Raw genomic sequence first — 20,014 nt, 5'->3', positions numbered from 1 at the left:
TATACCTATTAAGAAGGATGATGGAGAGGTATCGTAGTAATAAAAGGGATCTACATATGGTGTTTATTGATTTGGAAAAAGCGTATGATAGGGTACCAAAGGAGGTCTTATGGAAGGTTTTAGAAAAGAGGAGAGTAAGGATCGCATATATTCGGGCAATTAAAGACATGTATGACGGGGCCACAACTAATGTGAAGACTCAAGGTGGTGCGACAGAGGAATTTCCTATTGGTATAGGATTACACTAGGGATCATCCTTAAGTCCATACCTTTTCACATTAGTCTTGGAAGTACTCACAGAGCACATCCAAGAGCCTGTGCCATGATGCATGCTTTTTGCCGATGATATCGTCCTTATGGGAGAGTCAAGAGAAGACCTAAATAAGAAGTTGGAGTTATGGAGAGAAGCTTTAGAAGTGTATGGTCTGGCATAAGCCGTAGCAAGACGGAATATATGGAATGTAAGTTCAGTCTGAGAAAGGAAAACCCCAATATAGAGGTGAAGATTAGAGAAAACATCCTACGAAAAGTTAAAAGTTTTAAGTATCTTGGGTGCATCATACAGGATAATGGAGAAATTGAACAGGATGTAAATCATAGGATCCAAGCAGGTTGGTCAAAATGGCGGAGTGCATCTGGTTTTATATGCGACAAAAAAGTGCCTTTAAAACTTAAAGGTAAATTCTATCGCACCGCTATAAGACCGGCTATGCTGTATGGTACGGAGTGTTGAGCGGCTAAAGGGGAGCACGAACATAAGCTGAGTGTGGCAGAGATGAAGATGTTGAGATGGATGAGTGGTCATACGCGATTGGATAAAATAAGGAATGAAGATATAAGGGAGAGAGTTGGAGTAGCACCCATTGTGGAAAAGATGGTTGAATCGCGTCTCAGGTGGTTTGGACATGTGAGAAGAAGACCGATAGAACATCCAGTCAGGAGGGTGGATGAGGTGGAAGATGGACAAAGGGCGAAAGGCAGAGGAAGACCTAAGAAGACCATCCATGAGGTGGTCAAACGAGATCTACATGTAAACGGTCTCTCTGTAGACATGATACATGATAGAGCACAATGGCGTCGTTTGATTCATGTAGCCGACCCCACTTAGTGGGATAAGGCTTTGTTGTTGTTGTTGTTGTTGTAGCATGTGAAATCAGTTTCAGCAAATTGGTTTATAAAAATACACATTGAAAAATAGTGGTTTTACAGAATCTTGTGTCTTTCAAGTGGGATTGATTAAAAATTTCTGGTACCCTTTTTATTTTGATTCTGTAATCTCAAAAACTAGCAATGACAGATCAGAGTTCAAATGCACAGTGTTTTTGGTTAAAAACTGATTTTAAAATTGAATTTTTGGTTAAAATATCTGGTTTTGAGGTTAAAAAATCTGGTTTGAAAATTGGATTTCTAAAAATTGGTTTTAAAATTAAAATTTTGGTTTAAAAAATCTGGTTTTGAGGTTAAAAAATCTGGTTTGTAAATTGGATTTCTAAAAACTGGTTTTTAAACTGAATTTTTGCTTAACAATTCTGGTTTTGAGGTTAAAAATCTGGTTTTAAACCTGGATTTACAAAAAAATGAATTCAAAACCGGTTTGTATATAAAACCGGATTTAAATATTAAAATCGGTTTTTATTTTTTCAAATCGATTTAAAACCGATTTTCCTCTTTAATCTGGTTCCAATTTGGTTTTATAAACCACAAAACTGGTTCTAAAGTGGATGCAATTTGGATTTTTGAAAATCCAAACCATGCCCAACCCTAGCTCCTACGATGGTTCGGCAGCGTGCGGGTGCTTCGTGGACCCGATCCGGTCTAGTGCGGCCTGAAGCGCGAACCGCCAGACCACCGGTTTTTAGGTCGAACTGGCCGGCCCGGTCCCGTTTTGATATTAAATTGATGTTGGAGGACGTTGTTGTTGTAGTTTTTCTTTCTCTTCTCTAGTTCTTCTTTCATTTGCAATTGTTTACTTCTTCATCTGCAATTGTAAAATGTGGAATCAAGCTCTTCTCCCTCTCAGGTTGTCAACTCTGACTATATTTTACCATTCCAGTTCTTCCTTGACATTTACTGTGAGACGCGAACTTTCTTCTGACGACAGGAGCACGAAAGCTCAGGAGCACAAATCCAACGACGAGTTGGAATTTTCAGAGGGTAAACCAAGTGGGATATATTCATTATTTCGTAAGGTCGGTAAAAGTTTGTTGGTGACTATGATAGTAAATTTTGTGACTTCCTTCTAAATGTATATACTTTCTCTTTTGAGAAAAGACAAATAGGTCCCTGACCTTTTGCCGGACATTTTCGTCCCTGACCATTGAAAAATACTTTTAAGTCTTGACCTTCACAAAACTTGGACGGATCAGTCCCTTCGTCTAAATGCTTCTGTCAGACCCAACGGAAAAGTCTGACATGGCTCCCATAATGCTTGTCACACGTACGCGTCACCTGGCAGACTTCCCTGTCACGCGTACGCATCACCATGAATTCAGCAAATCCTCATTTTTTCATGAATTCTCCACTTTGAATGCTTTTTTCCCATTTCTTTCAAGTAATTTTTGCCTTCAAAACTTTAAATCACTCAAACAAACATATCAAGGTATCGAATGAGAGAAAAGTAAATTAAATTATACTTCATTGAGGGTTTGATGCTCAATCCCTTGTTTCTTGCTTTTACGAGCTTTCTTCTTGCAAGTATATTTATACCTCATTTTGAGATTTGAATTAGTGGAATTCATAAATCATCATACTATCTTAGCCCTACTTGTTCATATATGTTCTTGAAGATTGATTCATTTTTAACCAAGTAGGTAGACACATTTTGCATATTAGTTGATGAACCACAAGAGTTTAGCATTAGGATATGCTAATGTTAGTGTGGGAAAGTTGATGAACCACAATTTTATGATTTATATTGTATTGAGTTTGGTAGATTTTATCAACTTTTTCTACATTTATTTACTAAAATAGCATGATTTTGTAAATTGCTCCTAAGTGTGCTTAATGATTGAAAACATACTTTCTAGACTATTAAATTGCTAAATTTAATTTACTTTTTTCTCATTCGATGTCTTTGTATGTTTGTTTGAGTGATTTAAAGTTTTGAAGACAAGAATGGCCGGAAAGAAATAGAAAAAAAGCATGCAAAGTGGAGAATTCATGAGAAATGAGAATTTGCTGAATTCATGGCGACGCGTACGCGTGACAAGCATTACAGGAGCCATGCAGAAGAATTAAGAAGTTAGGATCGTATAATTTTTGCACAAAAGATGATGAAAGAAGAAACAAAATTTTATTAATTTTCAAGGTCATTCAATCTGATATCTTCAGTGCTGCAATTACTGGAATGGAACTCAGTTAATCTGCATCTTATCTGATATCGAGGCCAACATGATTGACACCAGTCTATTGATGTCAACAAATTAAAGAAGTTTAAGAAGTCAATAATCAAGAAAGAAATAGAGTCTAATGAAGAATGGACTTGAATGGTATTCAGGTACGCATAATAGTTCAACAAAATACAAGCATCATTTAATCTTAAACTAATTTTGTTACATAAGCTTTTTTAAATAACCAAGGATACTGCAGCTTTTTTGTCTCTATTTTCCATTTTTCATAATATTACAACTCAAATGTCTTAGTATCTATCTGTAAAACTACAGCATAAAAGTTGAAAATATTATTGATGATCTCCATTCAACTATCTCTGTCCACATCCAAATATGCTTATACATGTTGTCAAGACACCATTAATGAAACTACGATAATGTCTTACAGAGAGACAAACACAGATTTTACAAAAAAAGAAACAAACACAAATCAGCGTCATCACGGCTCGCCTCGCAATCTTGTTTCATTTGGTGCACAATCTTCTCTGAATTGTAGTAGTCCCCCTTCTTATCATACTCCTCTATAATAGCAACATTAGGTAGACTTAAATGGCTTTGTAGGTTAATTCCTTTTGCAACATAGTCTTTGCTTTTTTCACTTTCCCTACTTGAACTAATAAATTGACGGGTCATCTGCCACCCACTTACTCTCATTAGTTCAATGAAATTTTTGTCCTCTCCCACAATATTATTTGTGTTGTAAATGCTTAATAAACTCCAGCAATCTTTGGAAGTAATATTTGGCTAGAGGGCAAACCAAGTGGGATATATTCACTGTTTGGCAAGGCTGGCAAAAGTTTTTATGCTAACTGTGATAGTAAATTTTGTGACCCAAATGTACACACTTTCTTTTTTGATCGAAGGAATGTGTTTGTTTACAGAGTGCAAAACTCAGTGAAGAGAAATATGTTGAGATTGTGAATTGCTTTGCTCAATTTTGGCGGCTACGTTAGGTAGAGCTCTATATGGAAACGATTTTAGAAAAAGGAAAACTAGTATACCAAGTCTTTCTAAAAAATGGCTGCACAAAAATAATTTAAACAAAACTGAGGAAATGTTTGAGAAGATGAGGAATTTAAAGTTTCTTTCATCCCTCAGATTGGAATCTCTTTACACTCATGTACAAAAGACATGGAAATGATATATCTGAATTGCGGATGAAAATGGAGGAAGATAAGGTGACACATTGAGTCAAAGAATATAGCTCAAATGGAGCTAACCGTTCACATGAACCCAAGGCATATTCTTAGATATAAAACAAAATCCATCGCGGCCAATCATTACATCTCATCTGGTCAACTAGAGAAAGCCAAAGTGATCCTGAAAGATTTTGTTTTTATATCTAAGAATATGCATTGGGTTCTCATCTTGTGAACGGTTAGTTCCATTTGAGCTATATTCTTGGACTCACCCGATGAATCGATCATCGTCTGGTAATGGTAAGGTGAAGGTGTCATCTCTTCCTCCATTTTTATCCGCAATTCAGATATATCTTTTCCATGTCTTTTGTATGTGAGTGTAAGGAGGTTCCAATATGAGGGATGAAAGAAACTTTAAATCTCTCGTCTTCTCAAACATTTCCTCAGCTTTGTTTAAATTATTTTTGTGCAGGCATTGTTTTAGAAAGACTTGGTATACTAGTTTTCCTTTTTCTAGAATCCTTTCCAGCGTAACGTAGCCCCGAAGTTGAGCAAAGCCGCTCACAATCTTAGCATATTTTTCTTCACTGAGTTTTGCACCTGTAAGCAAACACATTACTTCGATAAAAAAAGAAAGTACATATATTTGGGTCACAGAATTTACTATCACAGCAAACTTTTACCAGCCTTGCCAAATAGTGAATATATCCCACTTGGTTTGTCCTCTGGCCAAATATTACTTCCAAAGACTGCTGGAGCTTACTAAGCATTTACATCACAAACAATATGGTGGGAGAGGGCAAAAATTTCATTGAACTAATGAGAGTAAGTGGATGGCAGATGACCCGTCAATTTTAGATAATACTGTTAAATTATTAGTTCAAGTAGGGGAAGTGGAAGAAGCAAAGACTCTGCTGCAAATGGAATTAACCTACAAAAACTTCAAGCCATTTAAGTTTACCTATATTGCTACTATAGAGGAGTATAATAAGAGGGGGGACTACTACAATTCAGAGAAGATTGTGCACCAAATCAAACAAGATTGCGAGCTGTGATGGCACTGATTTGTGTTTGTTTGTTTTTTTGGTAAAATCTGTGTTTGTCTCTCTGTGTAACATAGTTTCATTAATTAGTAGTTTCATTAATTGTGTCTTAACAACATGTACAAGCATATATGGATATGGATATGGATAGAGATAGTTGAATGGAGATCATCAATGATATTTTCAACTTTATGCTGTAGTTTTACGGATAGATACTAAGACATTTGAGTTGTAATATTATGAAAAATGGAAAGCAAAGACAGAAAAACTGCAATACCCTTAGTTATTTAAGAAAGCTTGTGTAACACAATTAGTTTGAGACTAAATGATGTTTGTATTTTGTTGGACTATTATGCGCACCTGAATACCATTCAAGTCTATTCTTCGTTAGACTCTATTTCTTCCTTGATTATTGACTTCTTAATCCTCTTTAATTTGTCGACATCAATAGACTGGTGTCAATCATGTTGGGCTTGATATCAGATAAGATGTAGATTAACTGAGTTCCATTCCAGTAATTGCAGCACTGAAGGTATCGGATTGAATGACCTTGAAAAATAATAGAATTTTGTTTCTTCTTTTCATCATCTTTTGTGCAAAAATTATATGATCTTAACTTCTTAATTCTTCTGCATGGCAGGAAAAAAGGAAGGCTGCGAAGGCTGGTGTGATAATGTAACAGATACATAAGAAGAGGCTATTCAGCGGTGAGATATTTACGACAGGACACCAACAATGACCTGGGGAAAGGGCCGTGTGACTTTGCTTGGTGACTCTCCATGCTCATGCTGTGCAACCATAATATGGGCCAAGGAGGATGCATTGCTATTGAGGTTTATTTTTCTATCTCTCTAAATGAAATCTGAATTTATCTTCATTTCCCAATTAACTTGAGCAATTTTGCATATTTGCAGATCTTGTAGTTAATGAACTTTTAAAACTTCAAGGTGAAAACTTCTCTGTCTGGCTTATCATATTGTTACCGGATGGCTATCAACTTGCTTGGGAGTTGGACAATGCTTGGGAACAAAGTATAAAATCAGGATCTAAGATTGACATTAACCTTGAGGTATCGGACACACTCATATCTAATAAGATGGAAACACATAATTTTGTTGATTTGAATATAAGGCTTTTGAAAATAATGGTTAATCATAAAAACTTTATAGAGATACAAACTACTCCTTTGTGTGAGTTAACTTTACAGAGATACAAACTACTCCTATTTATACATAAAGCTAACACTCTTATCTTAACTAACTAACCCTTATCATTGGTAATTACATTCATAAAGAACTCTTATAACAGGTACAGCTGTGTGGCCAAGTCTTCTATGCCATAGTTCTATTGGGTTATAATTTTGTTTATTAGTTAATAAAGCATATTTAGATGAATCATTGATATTAGGTAAACCGGAATCAGACTTGCAAAGAGTAAGAATAGGAGTAACACATTTAGACACAGGGCAGAATGAGTTATTATTATTATGATTATTGAAATTCACATGCTGATCACACTTGTATATAGCTTTGGAATTACAAGAATTAGATTTAGATCTGGAATGATTTAAAGAATTAGTACTAGAGCCAACATATAACCATGATGGAGTAATATGATTGTGTTTAGAAATAATAGAATCAGAATCAAGACATAATGGGTGCTTATCAGTTAAATTAAGGGAATTTAATTTAGATTTGCAAGAAATTAAAGAAGTGTTCTTTTCAGAATTGCTATTATTGCATTTCACAATTTGGTCTAAATTACAAGAGGCTGCTAAAACAGCTTTGTCGTCATTTTGTTGTGCACAAGCATTATAATTCACAAAAGAAAATGAAGAATTACAATTATTAGAATTCACAGAAAACAACAAACACTTATCAGCATTTTTAGTAGGAACAGATTTTGGTATAACAAGTTAATCAATGACATAAATTCCATTGTTAGATTTGCCTTGTAGGAGAATGTCCCTGGAATCCTGATCACGAACAATACAATGTTTAGGCCAAAACTCAAAAAAGACATGGTTATCTTCAGCAAATCTTGAAACACTTGGAAGATTGAGTTATTTCAGGCACATGTAAAAGATTCAACAATTTAAAAGAAACAAGATTATTTTTATCAGCTAAAATAGAGGAGCCTTGATTTTGAATAGAGATACCTTTGAAATTACCTACAAATAGTTGATCTGAATCTGAGTTGCTGTGTGAGGAGGATAGCAAATTTGAGGCATTATTAGTAACATGGTGACTAGCACCTTAATCTGGCAGCCACAATGAATCAGAAAGGGATGATGGTGGTGCCGTGAGGAGAGCTCTAGGTTGATGGAATGAGGAAGATGGAGGTGGAGGGATGCTGCTTGAATAAGGTATCTGTCGAGAATAGCCTGAAGAGGTTGAACCCGGTTGGAATTGTTGATCAAAATGGTAAAAACAGTTCCAAGCTACATGGCCTGGTATACCACAAATCAGACATTGTGGTCTTGGTGCATTCCAAAATGATGATCTTCCACCTCCCTGAAATCGACCTCCTCTTGGTCTTCTAGCTCCACCACCTCTACCATTTCCAGTCAAGAAGGATTGAGAGAGATTCGCAATGGCAATACCATTAGAGGGACTTTTGAATATCTCAAGCATATCTTCATATGCAAAAAGGAAGGATTCGGTCATTCGGCTTCACTAACCGAAAAAGTACCCATTTGAGACATAACAGATGTGATATAACCACTGTAATCTTCAGGCAATCCATCCATGATTGCTTGAATATGATCATCTTCTTGTAACTCATAACCAATTGCAAACAGTGAATCAACCAGATTTCTAATTTTTGCCAAATAATCAGTAATGGTACCTGTCTTCTTTACTGATTTTAGCTGTGATTTGAGGCTTTGAACCTTTGTTTTTGATGTTGTATTGAAATGATTGATGATTATATTCCAGGCTTCATAAAATCTTTGACAATTAAGAATCTTGTTCTTGAATGTAGTTCCAATGGAGGCAAGGAGCCAAGTGGTTAAAGCCAAATCATTTTGGCGCCATTCCTTGTATTCGGTAGTTTCTTGAGGTTGATCTTGCAAAGAGGATGAATCTGTAGGTGCCTCAGTTGATTTTGCAGCAGCATCGGGCTTTGATTTGGGAGATCCATACCGCGCAGGAATTTTTGAAGGGTCAAGGTGATGCTCCATTCCCAGAGTCTGGATTGTTAGCCACACCATGTGACCCAATGTGCTGAAGTTGTTATGTTCAAGTTTCTCAGAAATAGGAACAAGAGCTGGTTTGGTAGATTGATTCCCAGCAACAATCAGTGCCATGATTGAGAGAAAGGAAGAACGAAGAAGACCGAACAAAAGAAGCAAGAATGGATAAATGGGAGAAGGGGGGGGGGGGATATCAAGAGGATTCAAGATCTGGCTCTTGATACCATGTGATGAGCAAAGCAAGAGAGGAAGAAGACTAAACTGAAGTTTATTCCTTTGTGTGAGTTAACTTTACAGAGATACAAACTACTCCTATTTATACATAAAGCTAACACTCTTATCTTAACTAATTAACCCTTATCATTGGTTCATACCCTTAATACCCACACTGCAGTTTTTGAGCAAATATCGGATACCACACCCAGGAAGAGTTGGAGGAAGGTTTTTCATTCAGAAGATGATGCCTATGATGTTGAGTTGGGTGTTAGGTGGCAATAGGTAATAAGGAAAGCATACATTTCTTTGCGTAATTTGTCATTAGTTTCTTTTCCATCGTTGTTATACCTGGAGTTGTTCTTTCTCCAATCCAGTCCACTCATTCAAGATAAAATATGAGACAAAGGATTACTTTGAAAAGGGTGCAAGTTGAAGAAATTGATAATACTGAAAAGTAATTTTCAGGTTTTGTTTGGAGACAATAAGAATTGAAACATGTCTTGCAATTTTTCTTTTATCATTTATTTGCAACATGAAGATGATGCTACTTTTGCAGCTCCAAGCTTGAAGGTAGACCCGTATGTTGCAGGCTCTCAGACAAAGTATGCCACTCAAATACAGTTTCCTTTATACTTTGTTACTAAGAAGAAATTAATGACACACCTAGACTATTCTATTGATTATGTCTATCAGATTGTGGTATGGATTCTAATAGGCATTTGATTTGGTTATGTATGAAGGCAAATGACCAGTTACACACATGGTTCGTAGAGGATGATGCTCTTGAGCGTACTATTAATGGAGAGTAAGTCTATGACCCCATATGAATTTATTTACTAATATCATGCTTAGCACATTGGTCTCATAACTAAGAACCTGATTCCAGTTATGGTAAATAGATAAAGTAGAAGTCTGTGAAGAATGGAGGATAGGAACAGAGGAAGTTAGCTCCCTTTTCATCATTTAGGCAGTTAACAACAACTGTTACTGATTTATAGGTGGTTTTTATTACCATGCGGAGATGAAGGAGGTTATTTGAATCCCATAAGTTTAATTCAAGATGAGATGGAACCCTGCATAATCGGTTATGCTTTCATTTCCATCTTCTCTATAATTTAGAGGCTAATAATTATGAAATGTACTTACTATGCATTGGATTCTGGACAACAGAGGAAACAATTAATTAGGATGTGACGGTGTATGTACCTAACACATTTTGCATGTGGTTTCAAAGATATAATATGTTTTCGCAGAAAGAAGATTACCCGGGCATTTCAATTGCAAAACCCTTACCTGAGGTAACAGAATTTTTCATGAACTGAATTAATACAATGATCTTGAAAATGACCAACCAAGCTTCTGTCTATAAGGTCTCTGAGATGCATGCTCAATTTCACCATAAGGACGGTGCATTTTTCTTGACCGATCTGCGTAGTGTTCATGGCACCTGGATCACTAAGTTAAGTAAAACAAACTTGAGGTTATTAAGTTTGAAGTTCTTGAAAATCTAAATCCAATTCAATTTGTATAAATGCCATAATAATTTCAGCAATGAAGGAAGGTGATACCGGATACCTCCAAATGATCAAGCTCGTGTGCGCCCATCGGATGTGATTGATTTTGGTTCACAAAAGGTGATCAATAATGATACCTACGTTCTGTTGTAGATTATACTATAAATAAATGCCTTAAGAAGTAATTGCATTATTTACACTGAACTATTGAGCTAATAATACATTAATACTCATACACACTTGATTTTGACTACATTGTTCATGCTTCAAATTTGCAGGCTTCATTTCGGGTTAAAGTGATAAGCTCTACTCCAAGAGCGTCCCAAAACGAAGGGGCGCCAATATACCAACAAGTATGATTCTGTTTATATACAAATACATATCTATGTTTATAACATGTTCATGTTAATTAATTAGGATATGAACATGAAAATGCTACAAACAACTCTTTTGATTGTCATTTACAGAAATAAATTATACAAAATTACTTGATACGAGGAAAGAAAAATTAAATTGTGATAGATATCTTTTTACTCTTGTGGATTGATTTCTTCTTGTGTTTCAAGTATGCATGGTTCCTCAACTTACTTTTGTCGGCAATATAATTGTTTCTTATATCATGAGCAAATCTTGCGAGTAAGTTTCACATACCATAATTGAATAGAGACACATGTAGTACCATGCATGAGATGAGATGTCGTTGTTTATTATTATTATTTTTTATCGTACTTATTGTATAAAATTAAAGCAGGATTATATTTCACTTGAATAAACGGGTTGGGTACTAATAATTACAATGCTTAATTTTATGTTTGAAAATACAGAATCATGATTGTATACATATTACTTATTACTAATAAACGAATAAATATAACATTATTGTATACTTATTACTTAAATTTATGTTTGAAAATACAGAATCATAAGGTTTTTTAAGTTTTCTAACAACAATCATTCTCTGAAGCTCACAGTCAGAGTGTGGGTGTATGTCAGGTCTCAGGTGAATGTTGAGCCTCACAAACTCTTCTCTTTTCGGTAAATTTAAAGATCTGCAAACCAATAGTGACATGTCCATACCACTTATAATTTCTACTTAGACCAGTCCCAACATATGAAGTAAATGTAAACAAAAATAAATAAACAAATAGTAGTATTGGTGCTTATTTAATGGAATCTTAAATTATTGCATTGGGGGTGCCTATGTGGCTATGAAGTGATACCTTGTGTTGCTATAGGAATGGACGAAGCCGAATGTTTTGGGAAAGCTATCTAGCGTAGACGCTGTTAATTAATTAATCAATGGCAATGGAATTGGCCCCTCGATGGTTACACATCAAAAGTACTTAAAATTCAATAATGTTGCTCTTAAATTGATCTATTATGCGTTGACATTGACCAGCATATACCCAAGGCTGCTCCTTCAAATTAAAATGAACAAAGAAACAAAACTATAGTATGAAAAATGTAATTAGTAACTACAATTACATACTATTACACTAATTAAAATAGTCTAAGTAGGTGACAAATTAAACAAAATAACAGCATTGATATATCATAAGAAAAGAAGAATGGTGGAAGATTTCACAAAGAATTTATGAAAAATGTATAGTCACAATCCAATGTGCACACACACGCTTGACATTCTTGGCGTTTACAAAGAGTTTGCCGCCCTTAGCTTTCTCAAACACCATGTACAACATAATAATTTGAGATTTTGGTTAACATAAATTTAGAATTTACGCATAAAAATTGGGTGAATTCTCCAACACTCATAGTTATTTTGAGGGTAAGGTATCCAATCTTAAGTGGCATTAATTTATTGGTACAAATAGTAAAAATGGGCCCATTTATATTAACAGTCTCTTATACATACAAGTCTTTTTGACATATAAATTCATACAAGTTGGCCCAAATCTAATAAAAACAACCTCAATTTAGATTGCATGTAAACACGCACTTTTTCAACTCGAGTAGCGCGAAAACCTTTATGACAAATCACAACGCTGAAAATTCAAACAAGAATCAAAATCTCTCAAAATCGCCGTAAAAAATAAAGGAAGTTTCAAAGTTGAATTCGAAAAAAAATTATGAGAAAATGAAATAATATGAAGAAGAAGAAGTAGCAAAAGATGAGGAAGAAAAAGAGTTTTAAATTATACAAAATTTATCAGTACAAATACACCAAAAATTCTTAACAATATATATAAATGTGGTAGTTTTACACCGAAATTTGATACAAATACACAAATATTTTTTTCAATGCTACATTTCTTCTTTTTTTTATTTCTTTCTTTTTTTTAGTTGAATGAATGTGAATTTATTCTCTTCCAAGTAATTTTGTAGCATTATATGTTTTTTTTCTTTTTGATTTTTTTGTTTTTATTCTTGTTAAGAGAATAAAACAAGAAAAAACTTGAAAAGGTAAAACAAGAAAAAAAGATAAATAAAAAAAGATGGTGATGATGATGAAAAAAAAAGAAATAACAGAAAATGAGGGAGAAAAAGAAGAATTTTAAATTATGCAAAATTTTATCAGTATAAATACACTAAAAATTCTTAACAATATACATAAATTTCTTAGTTTTATACTAAAATTGGCTGCAAATATACAAAAATATTTCTTATACATAACTCCTACATTATATTCAATTCAATTAAAATGTTATTAGTATAAAATAATTTTATATGTACATTTAAATACGTAATTCCACATTAATAAAAACAACTATTTTTTACAATAATCGCATAAATAATCATCTAAAAAAATAGATGTGATTATGCGACTTTACACTTTAAATGCATCAGAATTAAACCCTTATTTTATTCGAAAACAATCTGTATCAATGGACAAATATGGGTGAGTGGGCGCAACCTATGGAATAATCTCATTTGTCTGTCTGACTAGATCGCATGCCGAAAGCAAAGCACCATGGTCTAAGGGCCCCATACTGAACCACATAACAGGAACTTGAGAGAAAAAGACAATTCGGCAGAACGAGAACGGATTAATAGTTTAATGCATCGGACAAATAAACAAAAATAAATGTCCACGAAAAAGAAAATGATTATTTTTAACGTCTTTTGAAAATTGGTATCAACAAAACACTAAGTTCTCTGTTGAGAAAATTACAATATAATAAAATAGTCCGTAAATAAATTTTAAATTAAATATTAACTTTAATTAATATCCGAATCTAATTCGTAAGACAATGACGTAAACTTTTCTGGATATTGAAAACGTTGCGTATGTTATTAGGTAATGATTACAGTTTTCCAATGACGTAGCTTAATTATATTCGTAAGTTCATTTTATTTATTTATTTAGTATATGAATCATATTATAGTATGCGTTTCTTTCAACGCGATCAATGTATGGTGTAGCTAGTTTTGTTTCTCGTTATACATGTTTAAATAATCAGTCTATAAACTCTATACAGATATGCAGTGAAAGGAATATCACTCACTAAAAGGTGGGTGGCCTTCAACGTTCAAGTTTAGTGATTTTCCATATGCAATACTAGTTCGTTATATCAGATACCAATCTACATAATTAATTATAGTTTCACTTCGCAAAAGCAAAATTCTCAATGCGAGCGAGCATTACCTCTTTTTCCATCTGCTATATATATACTTCACTTGTTGCATTGTTCAACGAACAAGTCATTGAAAAAGGGATCAAGAATAGCTTCCTTGGCTGAGTTATACCTTTCTAGACGTTTCTTCAAGGAGCGTAGCTCTCTTTCATCCCTTGGAGTACGTTCCTACAATAAACATAACGCATCATACTGCTTTTCCAAACGTTTAGTCTTTCTCATTTGACAATTTTTAACAAATTTAGGACCAAAATGTTTGTGAATTGTGACCACCTAAAAGAGCCAAATTAGTATGTGAAAAACAGTGAATCGTGTGTTTATAAAAAAGAGGACTTTCTCATTATTAGATGGAGCTATTGAACTACACTCTGAACGAATAGAACACAATGGAAGACAACAAGTAGAGTAAGAATTAAAATGTTTAATATAAAACTGAAAAAGACAATTCCACGAGAATCATAACCACAGACAATATTCAAAGGAGGCACTATCTTAAAAAAGCAGAGAGAAGGCTTACAAATGATTTCTTCAGGAGGAGTATGTCCACTAAGTAGAGCACCCACAACACATTCGTTCTAGGGAAACTGCGAAATTGCAAAAACAAATATTTAAGGGTATGCAAAATAAAAAGCAATGCAAGAAATTGGAACTTCCATGTCAATATTAACGTCAAGAGTACGCCAAATTAACATCAGATCCAATAATTAAAACAGAAAAGCAGACTTAAATGGGTTGAATTGCACGTAATAATTTTTACATGCATACTATACAGTCAAATCTCCTCACTGGTGGAGTGCAAAGAAGGGTTAATAATAAACTTTTGGTTTAAAAGGAATGATCGTAGAACTAAAAATGCATCACATTTGTACAATGATCACTTTTGGCCAAAGTTCTACAAACATGTATTTTACACACAAGCACCTTTTTAAAACCTACTTTTGCATGAAGCATCATAACAAGCTTTAACTCTCATCCATCAGTGATTATTCACATCACACATGTAATGTAACCAAACTAAACACTCCTACTTTCGTCTCGGTCTCTTTTGGTACTACTGGAACAGTTGACATGCTTCATTGGTCACTCATTCTACAATCACATGGACACCATAAACCATACCCCCCCCCCCCCCCCCAACCAACAAAAAAAACGAAATAATAATAAATACTATCACAGATTTTGAACCTGTAATAAACTTATCTCAGCATTCCTTCAAAAGCAAGTTCAAATAGAGTTGAAAATCTTTTAGCTAAATATAAAGAAAAAATAAGTATGTGAATATTACCTTCCTTCCCAACAATCTTCTGTTACCTCCCTCATCCTCCGATACGTTTCTGACTGCATATGATACTTAGCATCATTGTGCAATCACATGGGACTAATGGAAGCATGACTTCAATAAAAAATTACTTATTACCTGCTTGTCTCCTTTTGGACCTTTAAACAGGTCAGGATCTGAGGAAAGGTCTAAATACAGTATTCGATCACCTGTGTGTAAAGGATATAGTAAATAAAAGTGAGCAACGAATTTAAGGTCCACAGAACATGTTAAAGGCAAGATTTCCGATATTCACCTGTGTTTATTCTTGACAGAGTAAAGTCAATAATTGATATCAACAACCCAAAAGTTTTAACAAACATATCCTTGCCATCAAGAGTGAACTGCAACGTTACAGAATCACTTCGGCTAACAAGTATATTTCCCCTGAGCAGAAATGATATTCATAAATTAGTACATAATACTACATATACTAACGAGATTATTGCAGAAAAATGTCAGTATATGAAGATCCCACCAGTGAAGATCTCGATGTTCAAACTCATATGCAGACTCGGCCACAGCAAGCCCAGCTATAGCCTGTATTGGATTATGAGAATTAGCAATCTAAGAATTAATAATCCTTCAACAAGCTGGAAGCACTGAATATATATTACCAGCAACAATTGAAGTGTACCTGAACCAGTAAAGTCCTTGCCTCCTCATAATTAAGAAGTACAAAACTTTCAAGATCCTTGCCACCATGTTCTTGAACAAAGACCACGTAACACTATATGAAAGAATATGTTAGTGTATTGACTATTGAGCATATACATAGTCATTCAATAAAATGTAACTACTCTTGTTTGTGACATAATACTGATAGACGCACTTAATCTGTCAATTGAATGCATGGAGAAAAACTAGTTAATTATCAATCAAAGATCATGGTATCTGCTATTAGCTACTCTTTGTTTCGCCGAAGAGACTGATAGCTTCTAAAACTCGTCATTCTACGTATGCAGAAATATATCAATATAAATAAATTAGAAATTAACATAAGTCCATCATCAACAAAGTCAAAAAATGTACCTGTTTCTCTGGGAAATCTTTTGGATGATCATTCTCTGAACCACGTTTCTCATCCCAAGCTTCCCATGCTTGAATTAGTGTCGCGTCATAAGGACCTTGGCATACTTTAAATCTACACAGAAGAGAGAGCATAGATTGCTGAGATACAAGTACTTATCGCACGAGTAGAAATTTGTCTGATGTGGATGTCGGACATTATTTAAGCTAGGCCTAACAGCCTGATCCCACCAACCATTGGTGATTCTACTTTTTAAGATGACAAGATGACCAAAAAAGTTCTAATCCAAAATTAGAAAACTCAAAACAATAGGGTTCAGTGGGTAAGATTGATAGATAAGAAGACAAATGAAACTATGTTATTAATCATAACTAAGTTTTCCTATGTTTTTAAGCAGTACGTAAAAGTTATTAAAGTCAGACACTCACTCTAGTGATTGAATGAATGTCCTGCATAAATTATCAGAGTCACCTTCATTTCCTCTCAATTGATTGAGAGTTTTGCAGAGAAGCACTTCCTCAAGCAGTTCTTCGGATCTCTGTAGCACGAAAAAGCCAGTACATTATCATATTATTATTAATCTATCTATGAACAAAGTATCCACATCAGTTCAATTTAAATAAGGTAACACGCAAACATGATCACATAAGACAAATAGCACCCGGAAAGGAAAAAGAGAAGAAAAATGCTTTGGTTACCTTTTGGATTTCCCCATTTACCCTGAAGTCCCCATCAAAAGGAACTATTTTGCAGACATAACCGCCAACCTTAAAAGCCTCTCCATATGTTCCTTCGCCAATTTTTACGATAGTTTCTGAGTAACTGGGGAAAAAGAGAAAAAAAAGCTATGGCCTCATTAATGTGAGGACATAGAAGCATAAAATTATACTAAACAACTCCAACGGGATTGAAGTCACGGACTTATGATCATGAAAATGTAAAACAAGCTCAGATTCATTCCATGTGACCATGAAACAAAAAATAAACCAGTTTAACAGGCAATGTGCAACTAAAAAATCTAGTCTAATGCTACAAAGTAACAGAAATAGTTCAAACCAATCACATACACTTCACAGTATAAGTAAAGAAGAAACAAAATTATTACCAAGATAACACATCGCCCAACAAGGAAGGTGCAGACTGTCCGCAAATTGACAATAAAGCAGAAAATGGACTGATATGGCCGTCATCTAATGAAGATGAAGTTGAAGTCAGAGAGAGTTTCTTAACAGCAAGATCAATGTCTTCGCATCCTCCATCACTCTCATCTATCATCATATTATGATCAATTTGCAAATCGAGGGTCCCCTCAAGAGGAATCCCATCAAGCAAACCTCTTTTGCCACCAGCTTGAATGGTATCCAGATGTGAATTCTTCGCCACCGTTCTTTCCAATGTTTCCAAGATCGCAGAATTGATGCCAACATCATGGGTGATTTGAGAACCAGTGGCCGGAGTATCCATTATCTTAGAGAGTGTGCTGGAGGGGCCGCAGCTTGGCTTTAACCTTCTGGAGTGCAACCATCTCTCTAACCTGGCGCACACAGCAGGTAATGGAGCCTCTTCAGGTATGGTCCATGTGCCAACCTTCTTTGGAGAGGGACTCTCTTCTAATAACTCAAAAGCATCAACCTCTTGAAAGTACTGTTTCTCCTTTTCAAAATTCAGAGGTTTCACATGTTTTCCCTATCCACACATCACTTTGCATGTCATCATCTAATCCTACTAACTTATTGTTCCAAATTACAGGAAATTTATAAAGTAATTGGGGAACAAAGTTTAAGAGTGAGAGACCTTTGGAAGAGCGGGTCTGCCTTTGTTTTTGTCTTGCTTCAACTGAGGCTGATAAACCATGCAAGCACCAACTGCAATACTCGTCCTTCCCCTGTTAACGAACGAATTAGATAATGAAACCGAAACAGAAAAAGAAATCTGAAAGAAATGAAGGTGAAATTTGAGAATGAACCTGGTGGAGAGGGAACGGTTCCAACTAACTCGTTTGTTGGGATCAGCCAGACTCACCCGGCTTGGCGGCGGCCATGCGGGATCAGAATGCTTTCTGTGGAAATGGAAAGTCATAACAGTTTCCCGCAAAAAAAAAGAAGTAAAAAAAAAGAGAGAGAGAGAAATGGTAGATAGAGAGAGAGAGAGAGAGGGGGGAGAGTCGCATACGAGTTGTTGCGGGGAGGGTTTCTTTTGCGATAAACGACATTGATTTGTTGGTGTTGGTGAGGGCTTAGGGTTTCAGTGGCAAGGATTTCAGACCATATATCAATGGAAGCTGAAGAGCAGTGAGAGTGAGAACCTGCTGCTTTGGAATTGGAACCCATCATGCTCATTCTTAGCGTTCCACAAACACTTCAATTTTGCAGACAACATACCCAGTTTAAAATCTCTACCTTGGCGGGAACCTCTTTTATGTTTTTCTTCACCTGTTATTGGGCCTGTGATAATTTAGATTGGGCTACTGGATACTACGAATGCGTGCCATAAGGCCCAATTAAAGAGCTAATAAAATTCTTATAATATAAAATAGAGTTGTCAAAATAGGTTATTGCCTTATTCCATGGATTTGTCTGTTTTAAGTTTTAACCACCTTAAATAGACGGCGAAAGCTAGTGCACTCCAAGTAAAGTAGGGAGTGCAGCACTCTTTAAAAGTTAACTTATTATCAAAAGTGATCAGGTAAATTAAATTTATTTATTATTGTTATTATTTTTTTTGTTATGGGTGAACAAACAAACTGACACTAACAAAAAATACTCAGAAAAATTTAATCGAATTCTTCTGTTACGTTATTGTTGATGTGATGTCTTCAAATATTTTCACTGTTTTGTTTACTAGCAGGTGTTTTTACTATTGTTCTGTCTAGCCACAGATTTTGACGCTCTTGAACCCACTCCATTCCACCTCTACCATAAATAGACCTTCAAAGCCGAAAAAATTGTTGCCATAGAAAAGGAAGACGCTGTCTGTGGCTGCTGCTAGTTGGCTAACTCCAAACTGATTCTGTAGAAGAACTGATCTCCATGAAGGCGCCATGATTCTCAGATGATGACGCAGTCAAAGCACAAAATACATGACAGTTATAACAAGTCCATTATCTTTTATTTCAAATTATCCTCAACTTGTACGTAATAGAATGAAAAATTAAAATATAATTTTATTTAAACAATTATTTGTATTATTTTTTATTAATTTATTCAAAAAATAATTAAATTTTAAACTAATTGGTATAAAATATTACAGATATAAAACTAAGAAAATTTTTTATTTGTATAAGAATGAGCCTAATAAATAATTATTCTATTTAAATATAATTAAGAGTATTTCTTTCTTTGTTAACGAGTTATAATTCAAATGACATAATCTCTATATTCACCTAAAGGTTGGTAAAAAAAAAGAATACTTCTTTTTCTTATTAACTTTTTTAAACATTAATTATTTATCTTACATACTATATAGAAATAAATGAATATAATATTTATTGAGTAAACACAGTTACGTAAAAAAATTTTATTGTCATAGTATTTGAACCAAAGAAAAAAAGTATTATTTTAAGAAAAACTAACAATATAT

At 34.6% G+C, this 20,014-nt stretch overlaps 2 protein-coding genes across 4 annotated transcripts; one reads left to right on the top strand and one right to left on the bottom strand.

Moving 5' to 3' along the window:
* The first annotated feature begins 8,916 nt into the window (after positions 1 to 8,916).
* On the top strand, positions 8,917 to 10,909 carry LOC112695613 (zeaxanthin epoxidase, chloroplastic). 3 transcript variants are annotated; one of them, XR_011862099.1, is made up of 7 exons: positions 9,165 to 9,262; positions 9,537 to 9,582; positions 9,721 to 9,785; positions 10,234 to 10,278; positions 10,351 to 10,439; positions 10,530 to 10,614; positions 10,773 to 10,909. XR_011862099.1 is itself a non-coding variant. In XM_029298828.2 (5 exons), exons 2-5 carry the CDS (start codon positions 9,222 to 9,224, stop codon positions 10,097 to 10,099), a joined length of 273 nt encoding a protein of 90 aa, XP_029154661.1. In that variant the 5' UTR covers positions 8,917 to 9,044; positions 9,159 to 9,221. The 3 variants fall into 3 exon arrangements, 1 of the variants encoding a protein (XP_029154661.1); XR_011862098.1 differs by having other exon boundaries at positions 10,351 to 10,614; XM_029298828.2 differs by lacking the exons at positions 10,234 to 10,278; positions 10,351 to 10,439; positions 10,530 to 10,614; positions 10,773 to 10,909 and adding exons at positions 8,917 to 9,044; positions 9,979 to 10,099 and having other exon boundaries at positions 9,159 to 9,262.
* A 2,956-nt stretch (positions 10,910 to 13,865) lies between these two features.
* On the bottom strand, positions 13,866 to 18,811 carry LOC112695611 (serine/threonine-protein kinase haspin homolog). The gene is made up of 14 exons (XM_025748016.3): positions 18,608 to 18,811; positions 18,402 to 18,494; positions 18,230 to 18,320; positions 17,541 to 18,121; positions 17,134 to 17,257; positions 16,864 to 16,973; positions 16,438 to 16,549; positions 16,043 to 16,135; positions 15,884 to 15,945; positions 15,662 to 15,792; positions 15,505 to 15,575; positions 15,373 to 15,425; positions 14,605 to 14,671; positions 13,866 to 14,255 (listed from the first exon to the last, which is right to left on the bottom strand). The coding sequence occupies exons 1-14, from the start codon at positions 18,772 to 18,774 to the stop codon at positions 14,127 to 14,129; spliced, it is 1,884 nt and encodes a 627-aa protein (XP_025603801.1). The 5' UTR covers positions 18,775 to 18,811; the 3' UTR covers positions 13,866 to 14,126.
* Positions 18,812 to 20,014: the final 1,203 nt, after the last annotated feature.

Source organism: Arachis hypogaea, chromosome 6 (genome assembly GCF_003086295.3).
Source record: "Arachis hypogaea cultivar Tifrunner chromosome 6, arahy.Tifrunner.gnm2.J5K5, whole genome shotgun sequence".
In the NCBI taxonomy this organism is placed as follows: Eukaryota; Viridiplantae; Streptophyta; class Magnoliopsida; order Fabales; family Fabaceae; genus Arachis; species Arachis hypogaea.
Note: the sequence above shows the minus strand (reverse complement) of the source record. Positions and strands in the feature narration are given on the sequence as shown.